General features: G+C 35.4%; 1 protein-coding gene across 24 annotated transcripts in view; it reads right to left on the bottom strand.

Moving 5' to 3' along the window:
- Window positions 1–18,977, bottom strand: part of SVIL (supervillin) — a 256,175-nt gene that overhangs the window by 109,602 nt on the left and 127,596 nt on the right. For 19 of the 24 annotated variants that reach the window (XM_052001669.1, XM_052001670.1, XM_052001671.1 and 16 more), the window contains exons 2-3: window positions 12,732–12,789; window positions 6,469–6,560 (exon numbers count right to left, since the gene is read on the bottom strand). In XM_052001669.1, coding sequence (XP_051857629.1) covers window positions 6,469–6,560; window positions 12,732–12,789 — 150 coding nt within the window. The remainder of the gene's footprint in view (window positions 1–6,468; window positions 6,561–12,731; window positions 12,790–18,977) is intronic. The other 5 variants (XM_052001683.1, XM_052001684.1, XM_052001687.1 and 2 more) reach the window with 1 other exon arrangement.

The raw sequence follows: 18,977 nt of genomic DNA, 5'->3' as shown, positions 1-18,977 counted from the left end.
ATTTTTTATTTACCTTCCTAGGAATTGGAGTAGTTGAAGGAAAGAAGTGTTTTCTCATAAATATACTGTTTATGTTCCCAATTAGGGGAAAAGGGCACAATTTGGCATTGTGGTGTTTTTTCCACAGGGAAAGGACTTTTGGCTGTTGCATGTAGGGTTAAGGCTGGCAAAAAATTTAATGGCTGGTAATTTGAAAACAAACTATTATTTTGAAAGGCCAAAATAACAAAACCATATGATCTTAATTAGACTGCTTTAAAACTAAAGCAGGACGTGCTAAGAGTAATATTTTTTAAAATACTACAACTGGTTCTCCCCATCTCTCTAGGCTGGAATTCAAGGGGTCCATGAGTAGTCCTCATGGACCCTTTTCCACTATTGATAAGCAATGATTTGAATAATATAAGACAATTATGGATGTAAAATACATTTTACTGTGTAGTGATTACAGAAAAATTTAGTGCCAAATAGTTCAACTTTAGGGCAGTTCATGTTGTGAAGCTTTGCTTTTAAAAAATATAAATAAAATAATGCTTTCTACTGATAAGCAATATAAGGTTTGATCTATGCTGTTTTGCAATTCCCTAGACAACTTCAATCTACCCATATCTACAGATAAGAAAACTGAGGCTGTGAGATCTGGCCAGGATCATAGGGTTAATAACTGAACTTGATTCTTCCTGACTACAAATCTAGAACTCTATCCTCTCTACCACTTAAACTATTAGTTATGAATAAAGAGCTTGAAAAACCTTAAAGATTTATATAAATGTGAATACAACCCTTGTTGGTAGTAATAGTAGGAATAAAACATTATTAATGATATGATCATATAATTTTTACTTCAGGTTGGTATAATAAATGAGTGTGCTTTTAAAGGGGATCCTATTGTTAAAACTAAAAATTCTCTTGTAGGACAAATATTCCTCATGAATTTTGTATATCTTTAGATTTGCTTAAATCAAGGTTCATTTGTAGAAGAATGAGCAGAAAGGAACTGATTTCTCTAATTATCACTGCTAATTATCACTACTATCAGGCCCACCACTTGAGCTTGGCTGATCAAGTTATTGAGAAGTTAAAATCAGTCAGCAAAAAAACAACTTTTCCTAGTTTTGAAAACTGTTTTATTCCTATTATTTATTTCCTTAAAAAAAAGATAAAAACATAGATGTGATCTATTTATGACTACCATCTGCCACTCTGTCAAAGAGTAACCTTTTGGATATAAATTCCTTATTGTTTGGGTTTGATTTAGATTATGAAGAAACCTACAGTAACAGTATTAGTGAATACTGGAATCTTAAATCTAAAATAACATTTGTGTTCCAAAGCTACTTATCTATAACATAGTATCAGGTTCTTTAAAACAACATACTAAAATGGTTGAAGGCAAAAAAGAGCAACATCATACTCAAACTTGCTAGGCAGGTGTCTGCTTAAAAGGTCCAGTGGCTTTCATTTTCCAGGTGTTCTAAAATGCTTTGAAATACACTGATGTAAAAGGATGCTCCCCCCTCAAATGAAGCCCAAAGATTGTTTTTAATGTAAGTAGCAGCAATGATAGAGAAATCAATTCCACTCAATTAAAAACTTTTTTTAACAGAGGTTTTTACTTTATCTTTTGTTTTTATATTTTTTAGATTTGCCCCTTAAAGAACAATTCCTTATAAGACTTTTAAAAAAAACAAAGGAAGAAAAGAAAAAAAATGGTAAAAATGATCAATACTTTGGAAAAAACCTACTATTCCATGTATTCTGTGTTCCACCCCCATGGACTCTTACTGGTCTCTGGCTAGGAGGCTAGGAGGGATCTTCTTATATCTACTCATTAGAGTCAAGTTTGTTTTTTCACAAAATTTTTCATATTCATTTTGAATTTCAACAAAAATGAAACAATTACTATGTGTTAGGCCCAAACAGCTTTGGAAAAAAGACAAAAAATGAGGTAGTCTCTTATAATCAAAGATAGTCACTTAAGGAGAGGGACAGCTTTATTTTGGGTACGAAGGTACTGGGGGTAGTCAGATCTGGCATTTTATTGGCAATTCAGGTAAAAATGTTCTTACCACCTGAGTATTTTTAAGCCTTCACTGTTCTGGGTCTCAGAGATTTGCCAAGAAAGCTAAGAATTTAAATGAATTATCCAAAGTCACACAACCAGTATGACTCAAAGACATGGCCCAAACGCAGATTTTCCTGTCTCCAAGGTCAGCTCCCTGTTCACTACTACACAATTCTGGCTAGTGGCATGGTATACATTAGGTGCTTAATAATTGCTTGTTGATCAATGACATTCTACCAAGATGGGAAGGGGAACATGTTTACTGTGTGCTAGACATGGTGCTAAATAAATCTTTTGCCAACATTGTCCTACAATAATCCTCAGAAGTAGGTGTTTTTATTATTCCCATTTTATAGCTGAAGAAATGGAGGTGGACAAGAAGTTAAGTAAATGTCTAGAGCTAAGCTGGAACTTAGATCTTCTGATTGTGAGCCAAGCTGTCTAGGGGCCATGACTCATACATAGATAAGAAAATTTAAAATATGTTGAGAATAATATAAAGTGTATATTGAATTGCTTGCCATCTAGGGGAGGAGATGGGGAGGAGGACAAAATCTGAAACACAAGGCTATGCAAGAGTCAATATTGTCCATGCATATGTTTTGAAAATAGAAATAAAAAGGTTTATTAAGAGAGAGAGAGAGAGAGAGAGAGAGAGAGAGAGAGAGAGAGAGAGAATAATATAAAGTGATTTCCAAATGGAGAGAAACTAGCAATTGGCAAGAATACAAAGGACTCAAGTAGGAGGCGGTTTCTCTTCCCCATCAGAAACCCAGAATCTTAGTTTTGGAAACATTCTCAGGGATTACTCATGCTAACCTGTACTTGCAAGCACTCACCTAACCTTGGCTTGAAGATCTGCAATGAGAGGAAAACCCATTATTTCCTAAAGCCGTCCAATCTTCCTATAATTAGGGTGCTAATTGTTAGAAATTGTCTTCTCACACAAAGCCTAAATCTGCCTCCTTGTACCTTCTGCTCCTGACTTTTTTGATTTTGATTATATATCAAAAATTGAGAGGGAAAAACATTGCTTTAAAAAAAATGAGTGAACATGTTTATATTCAATCTTAAAATGAAAGAAGCCATTTAATCAATGGAAGGGAAGAAAAATTTCTCTCCTGACCTTTTCAAAATTCTACAAGACTATAGCAATTGCTTGTTGTAATTGAGAGGATCATAGCAGCACAGATTGAGAACTGGAAAAGACCTCACAGGCCATTTAGGTCAAGCCCTTCTCTCTACAGATGAGGAAATTAGGGTCCAGAGATTAAGTGATATAAATATCATACAGGTATCAAGAAAGAGAGATAGGTGCTCATTGTGGACAAACCCATATCACCTGACTCCATGTCTGACACTTTATCCTCTATTGCATTTAGAGTCAGAGAACTTTCATTTCTACTATTTCTCACAAAATCACGTGCCCAGCCTACAATCTTCCCCTTCTATATAATTCATAAAGGTCAGAGAGGGTCAATTCCCAAATTTCTAATTAAAAGACTTTTGACTATCAAGTTTTTTTTCAAATTCTTCTACAGTAAGCCATGGACTACCACAAAGACTTCTTCGTAATTCATAATAATGCAAAACAGACAACTCCATCTAAATTAGGAAAACAAACTAGATTCAAAAATGCACATACCCAAATTATTACATACAGCTAATTGGATAATTAGTGGAATCAGCCCATCAATATGTGTTATCTTGGTCAAAAGCGACAGAGCTAATGAGAAAGGGCAGCATTCCATTTGGGTTATTGCTCAGTGGTCCCAGAAGCCTCAGTTCTGCAAACTCTATCACTTTGATACCAACATGGAAAAGTACATGACAGATATAAGCAGTACATTATAAGTAACTTATGTAAAACATGTAACATAAAAGTCAATTTTAGAGTTTAGATTTGGGGGTCTGGACACATAAATACAGTGAGGGAGGTGAAACAAAAACCCAAACAAAACCAAAAGCACACTGAGGTACTAAAGGAAGTCAGACTTCAGTGTCATATTCTATGTAGAGAATTTGCCTGAAAGTATAGATAAATATTATATAAGAGATAGAAGCATTTCTGTTTTTATTTTAATGTATAGTGGGTTGTCAGTAAAATGCTCTAGGTTGTTCCTTTGCTATCTCTTATTTTCATTTTGTGATTATCATTTTTTTTTACACAGTTTCTTACATGCCAGGCCATCTTTTCGTAAATGTCCTGCAGACCATTAATTTTCACCACGCCTGCTTCTATTTGTTCTTTGGGTCGTCTGTTTTTATATTTTATCTTCTGACATCATGGTGCTACATGATTCACCATTACATTGGAAAATTACTGATGCTAAAAAGATGGGCTTTTGTATTGAGGCGCATGTAAAGATCATTGAAAGCACAGCATCATTTTCCAAATGTTATCTGGACCAATTTCTTCTTCCTGTTTAATTCTAGATGTAGCTTATTAACTACCTGAAGAATTAGTTTAAGAAAAACATACTGATGGACTAATTCAGTTGCTTTTCTATCTATAAAATAATTTGAGGAATCAGTATTCGCATATACTTTGTTCTTCCACTGCTTAGGGCTCATCTCTTTCAAATGACAGCATTTCACTGAAGAGCTTTTTAAAAAACCTACTTACTGATTTAAAAAAAATCAATTCTACCACATGGATTCTATCCAAGCTACCCTCTGTGACTCTGTGAGCACCTAAGGATAGCTCCCTATTTTATGTCTCAATGTTGGGTTACCTCTTATCAAAGATTTAGTCTTCTGTATTCTTAGTTGTCACGTAGTTTGGCAAGAATATTGAGTATTCACTGGCTGAGGCAATTGCTTTTTATGAATTAAATTTCTCTAAGAAAAGGCAATGGAATCACTGACCTTACTTGTGTTCATTTTCTCATTTTTTCGGACGTGAGTGCTTATTGCAACCAGTCATGGTGGAACCCGCTACAATCACATGCAATATCTTCTTTCTCCTTATTGACACTGACCTTGACCTTTACACTAATCAAGTCATGTTATGACTACACAAAGCTAAATCTATAATGATGCTGTGTTGGTAACTATTCAATTTCTGTCTGTTAAAATACAGTCGAATTCATTTTTTGTGATATTCAGTGCTTGTCAAATCTAGTACTTTTCTGAATGTCTTCTTTATGAAAATATTCCTCCTATACAGATGAGCTTTCTGAATAACTTGTAAACCTTTGGTTTCTTTCCTTTTACAATCCAAAAACATACTTTTCAACATTGTTTTTATACTCCTATTTATGCCCATTCTCACACTGAAGTCACCAGGTAACAAGCACATGTTAGGATTCAAATCTGATTCTATTTAGATTAGAGTTCACTTTAGGAGACCCAGATTCAAATCGTGACTCTGCTACTTACTACCTATGTGATCTTGAGCCAATTAAACAGCACTATGAGCAAGAAGACAACAGTCTATTTCCTACTGTCTTTCCCAGCTCTAAATTTATGATCTTGTCAATTTTTCTATAGCATGTATGGATATGAATATGGATAGAAAATGATATGCAAGTTCTCTCCATGGTGGTCTCCTTGTTTGTGATCTAAATGATCATAAATATTGCAAGGAAAGATGACCAAGAGCCCCATGAAATGAAATTCTTGTTGTCTCAAAAAACAAGTTGAAAATCACTCCAACAAATTTCCCCACCAACTTCTTTGAAAAGAATTTACAATGTCATTCTTCCACTGAACTGCCATGTTTTTGTGGCTTCTTGTTTAATTGATAGTGAGATATCATTATTTAGATGGGTTTTGTTAGTCCAGGAATGTGTGGACAAATATTATATTTTGATGACCAAAAGTTAAATTAATGTTGGTAAAAACCTAACAGAGCTTCTTGGCCTGGCAATAATACAAAGGAGTTGTGCTAGACTGGGGTCTGTTTTGTATTTTCATCTGTTTTATAGGATACTGCAAGCCCAAAACCATCCAATTCTTAGAATCTAGAATTCTGTAAGCTGCTTAGTTTGTAACACTTCCAAGAGATAACTAATAGAGCTAACGAAATGAGGGTTACCTATTATTATGAAAAATCAGAGCTAAATATTTGTAAAAAGAAATACTGGACTCCTCTTTAGTGAGTAGAGAAAATCGTGGTTAATGGGGTTTATTCCCCATCCCATATTGTCTTTTCTAGATAAAACAGCTTAAAAAAAACAAACCATAGAGGGATCATAAAACATTTATTGCCTTACAGTGGACTAAACCCAATCTTAGAATTAGCTGGCTGGTGGGGGTGAAAATCATTACATTTCCATGTGGATGAATTTTTTTTCTCAATATTATGAAAATTATTGAGATATTTTCTTAAAGTAAAAGTTAACATTTTTCTTATTACTCCCATGGATCAGAAAGTGATAAATAATTCAGCGGGAACTCACCTTTGGGAAGTACAGTTAAAAGATTAGCATCGATATCCTTTCTATTGTTGACAAGTTGTTCCTTTTCTTCAAGTGAAAATTCTCTCTGAAAGCTAAAAATTATTCAGTTAATCAAAGCCAAGAAAATTCTGAAAACCAAGATATTTGTGACAAAATGTCCAAAATTGTCTCTAGTAGATATCAACAAAAGTACTGGACAAAGATGTGAAAAAGTCCACAGTTTGTAATGCTGGACTTTCTTCTACCTGGTCATTTAATCAGAGGTACTAAGTCCCTTAACCATTTTGGTTTTCAGTTTCTTCATAAACATAATGAGTAAGTTGGATTAGTTGGATACTGTGCCCTTTAAAAATAAGATCCACTTTTCTAGACACTACCATTATAACCTGATGAAAATGATAGTGAAATAGGAATATAAGAAATAAAAAGAATATCCCATTCCTGTATTTTTGTCCCTAGTACCTAATCATATAATAATCATTCTTCCTTCAGAAAATATTGACTAAACATCTGCTATATAAGAGGCACATAGTCAGACCTGGAAGAACAAAACCAAACCAAAAGCAATCCCTGGATGGAGCTGACATTTTGCTGGGGATAAACTGGTAAGGATCACATGACCTTTAAAGATAATAAGCAAATAAAGAAAATAAGAAGAGGGAGGACACACTGATTGCTAAGGGGATAAGCAAAGATTTTCCAGAGAAAGGCGACACCTAAGATGAGTCCTGAGGGAGCTAAGGACTGGAGTTGATGAGAATCATTTATCTAGATAAATATCCAAAGGATCATTTATATAAAGATGGAGAGATTTGCTACAACTAAGGCCCAGGAAGGCAAAAGGATTGATCTGAAGCCACAGAGACAGAAAGTTATAAAGTATCCCAGTTCTTTTAACTACATGTTTAACAGAATTTCCATATAACCTATAGTACATTTGAAGAATACAGGACAGGTGGGAGAGAGTGTTGAATTTAGGGAACTGTAAGAGATCCAATATTGGCTGGAATAGTTGATGTCAAAAAGGATATAAAATAAAATAACTATGGAAGTCATTTGATGATGGTCTTTAAATAGCAAGCATATTATCTAAGAAACAAGAGGGAAATAATGGATTTTTTCAGCAGATGAAGGCCATAAGCCTGAAAAATCTTCTTTGTAAAATTCTCTTTGTATGTTACTTTTTGGTCTTAAATCTAACTGGGATGTAGAATGCTTTCAAAGGTGAAAAAACTCTGAGCATTCTCTATAAATTTCATCTAAGTAAGCATTAAAACAATCCAAATATACATAAAAAAGACTTCTCCATATTTCAAAATACTTAGGCAAACAGATTATTTACAGCAAAGATATTAAATACAAGGGTCCCTACAACACTCCTAACTGTTGCCCAAACCAGATTAAAATGTGACTTGGAAACATAAAATATGAATACAATAAAGTATAGATATGCCGTTTTCTAAGTCAATATGCAGCCTGAAGGAATCCTAATGTAGGGTTTAATTGTTTTTGTTTCTATTTGAATTTGATCTACATTTTTTTTTTCTGATCCACTGCATTTTTCCTCCCCTAAGCAGACTAAAAATCTGATTATTACATTAAAGAAAAAGAAAAAGATAAAGGCTTAGCTCTTGCCTATAGAAAAGGTAAAATTAGTGGTTATAACTAAAGTGTCTCATAAATATAGTTAATTGCATTCAATGAGAATGGATTATTATTAAATACTGTGCTTTATGGAGGAAGGGATAAGGTTTGAAGTCAAAGATTTCTGAAAAAGGAAAAGAGAGGATTTCTTGGCACTGTCTCCTCATCATTAAAAAGAAAAGCAGCAAAGATCCTTTTTAGATGTCTGACAGACCACAAGGGTTTTTTTTTTTTTTTAAAGAAAAAAATGATAAAAAAAAAAAGTATATCATTGGTAAAACTAGGTGTATTGTAACAATAATTTCATTTATCCACATATAGAGTAGAAATAATCAACAGAAAGTACCCAGAGAGAAGCTTTCTATCTGACTCTATGGAATAATAAGATCCTGTCTGGGAATGTTTTCTGTATTAAAATGAAATTCTTCCACCTCTAAAACATTGTGCTTCCCACATCATTCATCTTCATAGTACACGCGCACTCATCTCAGCGTGCTGGCTGCTTACCCAGAAAGGAATTTTCAAAACCAAATGTCTGTACTTCTCCATCTCAGGCCCTCCCTTCCCTCTCTGTTCTTGAGAAGGATAAACAACATTTAAAGGACCACAGGAGACAGGGGCACCTCGTCCCCTAATTGGACAATCTGCTGAATCTTTTCACAGCAGTATATACTGGTGCACTCTATCACCATTCTAATATCTCACCACTTTCAAGTACACTTATTCCTGGAAAGCACATCGGTGTTCTTTACAAGACATATTCCTAAGTATTATCATATTGGGAATGGAGCTAAATATAGGGCATTGATCTATAAACAGAAATGAATATTAACCCAAGATAATAGCCTCAGGATTTAGAGCTGAAAAGGCACCTTGGAGATGATCTAAATGGAATTCTTTTATTTTGCAGATAAGAAAGTCAAAGTGCAAAGAAGGAAGTAATTCAGACAAAACCACAGATCCAGAATTCAAATCCATATCTTCTGTTCTTTTTCTTATACTGATTAGGTAAACCCTTCATCATCTTGAATGAATTAGACTGTAACTTCATTTTATATTTCAATCTAAACATTCATACTTGTTCAGGGTATAATTTTTATACTGTCAATTGGATTAAAGTAGCAAAAAACAAATATTTCAATAATCACCAATTTCAATGATGCAGCAAATACTTATTCATTAGGCAAATTACTCTACTGTATATCGGTAGTGTGGATAGTCAGATGTTTTACTGGAGCTTTGATTTCATTGTTATAGACCATTGTTCCAATAATAGAAAGATAAATGGAACTCTCCCTGTCTTTAATTCAACCAGAAGAGACAGCTTAAACACAGATTTTCAAGTCAGACACAGGTAAGCAGAAAGCAGAGCTCTGAAAATCTGGAAAATGTCTTTGCAGGCAGACAGCAGCAGACACAGGATGACAGAAAGAGGCTTCATGGAGAAGGAGGCACAAGGACTTAATGGAACACAAGGATTTTAAAAGGCAGAAAGAAGCTGGTGTGCATTTCAAGCAGGAAGGACTTTTTATCCAGATGCAGAGACATGAGATGACACATTCACTTGGAGAAAGCAATCAGTCAAATATGGCTAGAAACTAGAAGATCTGAAGTAGGAAGTGGGAAGGTGATCTGAGATAGGTTACAGAAGCCATTTAATTTTAGGCTAAAAAATTTGTAATGCAGCTTACCCAGCTGGGATACAGTGAAACTTCTTGAGTAGGGGAGTAACACAACCTGTCCCTTAAAGACAGATTTTTAGCAGATTTTTTAGCAGAAAACTAGATTAGAGAGAAAAGAGCTTGTTGGTGGGAGTCAATGGGGAGGCTATTATTCCAATTCAGGCAAAATAAAAAAGGCCTGACCCAGGGTGGAAGACTATACAAATAGAGGGAAAGAATAAAATACAAATAATGTTGTAGAGATGGAATCAACAAGACTTGGCGCTTGGACTTGGACAAGACATGTAGGGAAGATAGGATGCATGGAGGAAAGCGTCAAGTATGATCCTAAAATTATGATCCTAGATGATTGAGAGGATGGTGATCCCTCAGCTTTCAGCAGCTGCCATATTAAGTTTAAGTCTGAGATGCTGATCTAGGCAGAAATGTCCAACAGGCAGCTGGATATATGGGGCAAGAATTTACAAGAGATTGGGATTGGATATATACATCAATGCATATATTGTATATATATGTCCATTTGAGCATCATTTGCAGAAAAACAATGAAATAACTTTATCCAGGGGAATAAATGAGATCATAAGGAGAGGATGCAGAGAAATAGAGGGACTGAAGCTAAGATCCTAAGTGGGGGACTAGAAATAATCTAAGACTAGAAACTAGATAATCCAGCACAAGAGAATGAAGATGGGTTAGACATGTAGGAGTGAACAGTGTTTCAGAAGCCAAAGGAAAAGAGGTTGTTTGAAAAATGAATAGTGTCAAAAGTTGTAAAAAGGTCAGAGTGAGGAAAAAAAGGTCAATGTATTTAGCAATGAAGAAATGTCTGTTAACATTTCAGACCCCAGTTCCAAAAAGTGGTGAGGAGTTCAACTTCAAGGGACTAGAAAGGTACTGGGGAAGTAGAAGTAGCAGAGGTGACTTTTTCCTAGTTGATCAAATAATAAAGAGACAGAGACAGAAGAAAAGAGAGAGAAAGATAGGAGAGAGATAGAGACAGAAAGAGAGAGACAGAGATAGAAGAAGAGAGACACATAGAAGGGGAGAGAGAGACATAGGAGAAACAGGCAGGAACAGAAAGAAAACAAAGAAGATAATAGCTTAAAGCAATCATGGCAGGATCAAGCGAAGGATTATTATCTTAGGGAAGATCTGAACATCTGTATAGGAAGTAGGGAAAGAGGCAATAGTTTGAGAAAATTAAAAGGAAAAGAGAAAAGGGAATGGTTGATTTCCCTCTCAAAGTGTAGTTAATTCTTAATTTAAAAAAAAAATCTAAACACTGAAGGAGAAATTAAAATATAACTCAGGTCATTTGAAATACTTGATAACTCTGTATGACTTTTTTGTTCTTTATTAGCTCTATCTTCTAACTCTGAGTAACCAATCTGCTTCAGTGATGAGGAATTTTTTTTAAAAATACATGTCCCATTAACCTACTTACATGCTCAGCAAAAGCAATAGGGGGCAATTTGATCCAAGTGCCAGGAGCAAAAATATTCTGCTATTATCCTGATTTGAAGTCTGGGGTCATTATTATGATTATAAGAAATATTAACCACGCATGTAGTGTACTGAGCTGCCTACAGTCTGATCTCTCATCTTAGATGTGGTGTATTAAAGGAACTAGGGAGAATAAAATATGGTACCTTCCTTTTTCACCTTCTCTATGTAGAAGTGAAATACATTTTTGTAGTCAACTTTGTTCTTGGGTGCAAATTCCTATTTCTCCAACCCATTTTACATTAATAACATGAAAAATAAGTCATAATCTTTTATTTGTGTGTGTGTGTGTATAAATTCATATATAATGGGTTTTGAAAAGTAACTTTCTTCATCAAAGCCTTTGTCCTCCTCTTATTATTTTCTCGCTTTGGAAAATGACTTGATTTTGCAGAACAGGATTATAGAATCTTCCCTCTTTCTCTCTCAGTATTCCCATTTTTGGACAACTGTTACAAGTCAGATCTCCTAGAATTAATTTGTTTTCTCCAGTGATTTGGAACTCAATGGACTAAAATTGCCCCATCGTAACTGCAAAATTTTAGAAAGTGTTTCCTAAGGAGCAGGAAAGAGAAATTTCTTAAGATTCAGCTGAGTTGTATAACCTGCAGTAATTTTATCATGCTATTTTGTTTTCCTTTTTGCTTCTCTTGTATTAAGGCAGTGAACATAGGATACCAACTCTTATGATGCAAAGAATTTTTTTTATTCTGCATCTGTCACAATATATAAGTATAATTCAGCCCTGTGCAAATGAGTATTAGGCTTCCTTGTTTTCCTGCTGCCCAATGCTCATAATGTGGAATTGTAGACAAACTCTTCCATAACTTTGTCTCCATTCATGCTTAATTGAGAAACAGGGCAGAAAACTTTTCCAGCAATATTCCCAAACAGACTAATCAACAGCAACCTACTAAGGTCTGTTTTTTTTTTTTAAATAAACCTGCTAATGTTTTAGCTTTGTGACCACCTAGATTTGAAGGTGCTCCATGATCTTTCTCTCTTGGGATAGGTGGCTAATTATATGGTGGGATAACTGACACTACAACTTCAAAAGGACAGTTCTGAGGCAGACTAGACATATTCCTCAGACTTAACAACCAAGGAAGGGAACACCCCAAAAGGAAGCATTTGCTGACTTAGCTATCTTTCTTGGCAGGAATATCTTTTAAAAAAAAAAAAAAAAAAACTAAGAGCAGCCATTAGAATTTTAAGAACTCCAAGAACTTGACTGGAGATTTAAAATTCCTCTACTCCCATTTTTACAGATAAGGGCCTCTGGAGGACAGAAAGGATAAGTAGCTCCTCTCCTAAGTCAGAGAGCACCACTGTGTTCTCAGAGCTCATGTTGTCAAAGATTTGTCTCCTATGTTTGTTTCAAAGGCTTCTATTAAGCTTAATACCAAACAAGTTGAAGTGTTATGATCATTTTACCTTGATATTCTTCTTTGATGTGGTAGCTGGAAAAGGTCTGATCTTTTCTTGTTGAAATCTGTGAGTAAAAAAATAGGGTGATATTGAAATGAAAATAGAATAGGAAGTAAAGAAAAAACAAGCTAGTTTAGTCATTGCATTATGGAATAACAACCAAAAGTCAAATCAGCCTTCTTATCCAAACATGTCAAACTACACAGTGTCTAAAGAAGATATTTCTGTGGTGAACAGAAAAGTAACAAAAAGTCCCCCCCCCCAACAAATATATGTATGTACTATGTATGTATAATTTCCAGTTTCAAAGCACTCTGATCATATAACCTAACAATCTAGGCATTCGAGTATTAGCAAACTCATTTTATAGATCAAGAAACTGAGACTTAACAGTAATATTCCTGTGAACAAAAAACCCACCCCTAACTAAGCCTTTCAAAGAGAGTCAAAATAAAAATATTCACAAGAGTCATATATAAGATGACAGCATTTCCAGAAACCTATTTTATCCAAACATTTAATATTACTGCAGTTTTGAGATAAGACAACTTGACATTTGTTCTAGAACCAGGCAGTATTTCTCAACAATACACTGTTAAGTTAGTCAAACCCTTGTAGAAATTTTAGTACAACTTCCCTATTTAAAGAGAAGAAAATGGAGTAATAAGGAGAATGGCCTTATATAGTTTTAAACTTATGTCAACTTATATTTAGAAATGATCAAATAAATTTTGGTAAAGATAGTTCAGAAATTCTAAAGTCCCTTGTCTGCTAGGAAGTCCTGTTCCCATGAGTTCTGCTACAGTTTCTTTAGATTTTTTTCCTTTTTAAAAATTAAACCTTAATCATAAAAGATTATCCTGTTAACCAATTACTTATTTTTGAAGATGAGATATACATTATGTAAGAGCAGCTGGTAACAATTCTTCACAGGAAAAACACACATATATATATAGAATGAATTGGTTAATAAAAACCAGGCATGAGTAAAATTTATAACCATTCTAATGGTATGTAACCTATTTCACAGCTTTTGGCACAGTGATCATTGTCCACCCAGAAAACCACAAGTAAACCACTTACAAAAACTTTATCCCTCAGGAGATGAGCTTTCATTACCTAAAATTTGGGGGGCAAGGGGCCCAATGGGGAAAGAGATACAAGATGGAATAAATGCTGACACTCCATTGTCCATCACATTATATACTTAAATCTGGCGTTTGTAAACTTTTCAATGGAAAAGGGACACAAAATTGGAAAAATAGCTCCAATGAAAAGTTATAAGCTTTTTTCTTCTCTTTTGCTTTGTGTCTAATACTTAATACTATTTTGGCTATGGCTGGCTTGGGACTTTTTTTTAGCTGTTTTGTCTATGCTTTTGTACAAATCAACTGAGACTCCCAGCACAAAATGTTACCAAGGACAGTATAATGCATGATAAAAACCAGACAGATGCCTGTCACTTCCAAATACTGACATTCTGTTAGGGGTCATTTTTGATAAGTGAGTCTGAAAGCCAAGTGATTTCAAGAGAATCTCCACATTTCATTTTTGTTCAAGCAGTGAACCGAGTATTTAATATATATTTCAGCAGTTTAAATTGAAAGCACATACTTTACTGTAAACTGAAAAAGAAGGCAATGAAAATGTAAACCCCTGCTCCAAATCGTGTTATGGGAAGATTTAATCAAAACAAACAACACACACATTGTAGGTAATTTAGTAATGTCGACAAAAATCTGCTACCCAACTGATTCTCAACTTGATCAAAAGTTTAATTATTCAGGGGTCTGCAAATGTCCTTGCTGAAAGATTTTAGGAGGCAGAAATACTTCTAATTCTTTAGCAGAAAAGAAAAAATCCTAAAATATTCATCCCTACCTTTCCCACCCCCATTTCCCCATGCTTTAAATTTAACACATTTCTAAAATAGACTGATTAAAGGACTTGGATATTTAAAAACTATATATCTCCTCTGAGAGAAATATAAACCTACACAGCTTACTGGATAGGGATAACTAGAATTTCTAGGAGAAAGTACTCTCTTCAGAGATGTAGCAACAGAGCATTCAGACAATCAATGGAAAAAAAAAAAGTAACGGCTTTTTCTGTAGAATCTTTTGCTGCTTACCTTGTTCCTCAGAGAACTCAAAAGCTTCCACAAAGCTGGAAATCCAAGGATTTCTGAACATGGTTGCAGAAACAAAGGATTCGCTTAACAGAAACTCCTCTAGCAGCTAATTCCTAACCAGCCACAGCCCTAGGCCCATCTAAGCAAAACTGTGTTGAGATTTTTCACAGCCCAGGACCAGCGCTGTCAGGCACTCGTGTCCTGGGGAGTACAGTAAATGCACAGCAGCAGGCTGCAAGCTGCAACAGCTCAAACCAGTAATCAGATTACAAGGAGAAATTAGGCACATGAATACTAAACCAGACTGGATAACAGTGATTGGGAGATTTATAATATTACCACTTCAAAGCTGAGGCCAAATGACAACACAAGTTTCTGGCCAAGTAGCCGATGCAGCGACCCAAGGCTAACCATCTTCACAGGCACTGGAAAGCAATCCCTAGGCTCTCTCCCCAAAATCCCAAGGACTGCTGGGAGAATGGGGGAGAAGCAAAACCGTTCCCAGGCTCTTAACTAATATCATGAAATGAAGCATTTCACCTAATAGGCAGCCAAAAAGAACACTGAAAATTCAAGATTTATGAGGCACATATGAATGAAATTGTGTGGGGGGGAAACAGCTACAACCACAAACCCCCAAAATGCTAATCCTCGACAGAAGGTGTTTGCTAAGTTTTGTTACACTTGTCCTTTGAACTGTCCTGCTGTTTTGGGCTCCAGTTCATTTAAAGAACAAATACAGAAATGCTACTGCAAACACACGGAGAAGATGAAGACCCCTGAGAGAATCCCAGACGCTAAGAGTGGGAAGAACTCTGGGAGCATCTGGGAACATCACTGTGATTTTACAGACAAGAGATGTGGAGACAAGAGGCTCCAAAGTGCTCTGTCCATGGACAGGCTACGGCAGAGCTAGAGCTTTACTCTCAGTGTCCCTAGGCTGACGCCGGTCCCCTTTTACCAAGTTCCTCTCTCACTACCATGCTTAGACCTTGAGCAGGACTATGGCATATGATTCTACCTACTTTAAGTTTAAGGAGGATAACCTCAGTAGTTAGAAGGTGGAATGAAATTCGCATTAAACCTGGAGTCAGGAAGTCCAGCTTCAGGTACTTTCTAGCTCTGAGTCCCTGGACAAATCACTTAACCTGCTTTCCTCAGCTTCCTCATCGGTAAAAAGGAGCTAATTACAGCACCACGTTCATAGAGTTATGAAGATAAAATGTATTTGTAAAGCACTTGGCTAATCTTAAAGAACGAAATAGAAGTTAGTTATTGTTGTTATTCTTAATGTGCAGCATGTCTTGAATGGGGCTTGTGTCAATTTTTTCATTGCTATTCATTTGGGACAATATTATCTGCTTGGCTCTTCATTTCAACTTGGCATTCCTTCAACTCTGCTCATTGTCTTTCTATCCCATTCCTCCATGGTGGGCTATTCCAAACCCTCATCCCTCAGAGGAGTAATTCCACATTATAGCTGATGACAGCCTATTATTTCAATAAGAAGGGGCCATCAATGTGGAAGACCTCAGCTCTGCTATTCTATTCCCCCAAATTTCTCAGCACAATGACCTACTCTCACCTTTCCTCTGGTCATAACAAAGAATTATCTCTCTGTTCTCTAATAAGCTAATTGTTTTATAGGAATCCTTGAATTCTACTCTTATCCACCTTTCCTGGGAACCACCTCTCCATTCCCTGCGCCTTTGTGCATCCTTAATCACTCTGGCCTGGAATTCTCTCCCGTCTCGTTTCTACCTCTCAGATGGCTATACTTACCACTTCTACAAGAAGCCTGATTCTCCTTAATATTAATTTCTCCTAATAATTTATTTATTTGTTATAAGAATAAATTGGAAGCAATCAATAATTTATTCTCTCGCCCTTTATATATTAGTTTTATGTGGGACTAGTGTGTGTGTGTGTGTGTGTGTGTGTGTGTGTGTAATCTAGATATCTTGTTGGACATAATTATTTACATGTGTCCCCTTTCGAGAAGGTTTTTTTTTTTTGGGGGGGGGGAAGAAGAGGGAAGGTTGTTGTTGTTTGTTTGTTTTTATTATTTTGTCTTTCTTTGCATCTTTGGTGATTATACTGCCTGACAAGTAGCAGGTACTTATATGCTTGTCTCATTGATTAACTTCCATTTCATCTTCCTATTCAAAAATGTTCAAAGGCTTCCATCGCTTTTTTGGATAATAAAAATCTTTAGTTTGCTATTTAAGTCCTTATGTAATCTGGCTCCTCCTTAGCTTTCCAGTTCTGAACTGATCCCCTTCCCATCCTTTCCATTATAGTCACATCCAGAACCAGTTAAAACAATCCTCCATTTCACTACCCCTAAGTCTTTACATAAGCAGTTCTCATGTCTAGTATGTATTCTCTTGTTATCTCATCAAAGAATCCCCAAATTCCTCAAAAGCACAGCTCTTGTACTGCCACATTTTCTGATTCTCTCCAACTCTTCCAATTAATTAATGTTCTTCCTCTAGAAGTTATTTTGTATTACTTATTTACTTTGTATCAACTTATTTGAATATGTCTTATATCCTCTGAATTAAATATAAGTTCCTTGAAGGAAGAATTGATTTTTTTTCTTCTTCTTTTTTAATCTCTAGTGCCTACCACTGGACCAGCCACAGTAAGTTCTTAGCAGATATTTATATAGTAAAATTGATTACACACTAGAATGTCCTTAATCCTATTTTTTCATTCTCTTTTTTAAAACTTCTAAACTCTCTCAAAAGTTGTCTATAGCTCATAATTCTACTTCTCATTTCTCATTCTCCTCTGAAATCTGGTTTCTACTTCCACTATTCTATTAAAACTGCTATCTCTAAAGCTAATTAATCATTTCCTAATCATCAAGTCCAAGGGCCTTTCCTCCAGTCTTTATCCTACTTCATATATTGCAACATTTGACACTATTAAGTGTCTTCTTCCTTCTAGGCAACATCTACTGGCCCTGGACATACCACAATCTCCTGATTCTACCATTTAACTCTTTCCTGTTAAAATGACTATTTACCAAGAGTTTGAAGTTTTCTATCTCTCTTTATATTTTCCCTTTGGAATCTGATTTCTTAACTCAGACTATTAATTCTCACTTTCATACAGATTAGAGTCAAACCTATAAACCCCTCTCTGGACTGATGTCTCTTCCCTGTCTATAGTCATTGCCACAATAATGTTCTATGGGCACCTCAAATCAGGATCATTGGGTTGTCCCCAAACCGACTTCTCTTTCTGATCACCATTTCTATCAGTGACACTCTCATCCCCTCTGTCTCTCATATTTGAAACTTTAGGGTTATCTTTAACTCTTCTCTCTCTATGTCTTCATAATCAAGTTACCATTTCAATGAAATTTAACAAATATTTGCCAAGTAACTTTTGTATTCTAGATATAAAGACTGCAAACATAAACTTAACACAGATTCTGCTTTCAGGTTTACAATCTAAATGGAAAAGGATGGAAGAGGGGAGAGATGGACACAGACAATCATGATAGAAAGGAGAGTATGATGAATGTAGAGGAGAACTCTGTCTTGGTAAAATATCATGAAAAATGTAAAGAGATAGAAATCTCTTTGTGGCTAACGGGATATTGAGGTAATGGTGGGCGAGATTAAGGAAGTCTCTTACATCTGTTACCTCCTCTCTTTCTCTCTCTACTGACACCACCCTAGTAAAGATCCTCCCTGCCAATTCTCTGGCTACAATAGTCTTCTGACATTTCTATTTCTTTTGCCCTTCAAGTCTTACTAGTTTCCAGAATTAATTTCCTTATATAAAGATTTGGTTGTAGATTCTTCTACTTGCCATTGAGGACCTTTATGATGGCTCCATCCTGATTTCATGCAAGACTTTCCATAGACTCAACACTGTGGCCAAAATGGACTGTTTGCTGTCCCCATATATGACCCACCATTTCCAACTTTAGTTATTTTTCTCATACCCTTTTTTTAAATCATGGAATTATTCTCCCCTATCCCTTAAAAACTCAATTTTCATCTCCAAAAACTTTCTCAATTCTTCTCCTCTGCCACATACACACTTCACACAACACTTTGTTTTTTTTTTTTTGTTGTTGTTGTTTTGTTTTTTGCTGTAATACT

This window comes from Antechinus flavipes, chromosome 5, assembly GCF_016432865.1.
Source record: "Antechinus flavipes isolate AdamAnt ecotype Samford, QLD, Australia chromosome 5, AdamAnt_v2, whole genome shotgun sequence".
In the NCBI taxonomy this organism is placed as follows: Eukaryota; Metazoa; Chordata; class Mammalia; order Dasyuromorphia; family Dasyuridae; genus Antechinus; species Antechinus flavipes.
The sequence above is the reverse complement of the archived record's forward strand: the minus strand, read 5'-3'. Positions and strand labels throughout refer to the sequence as shown.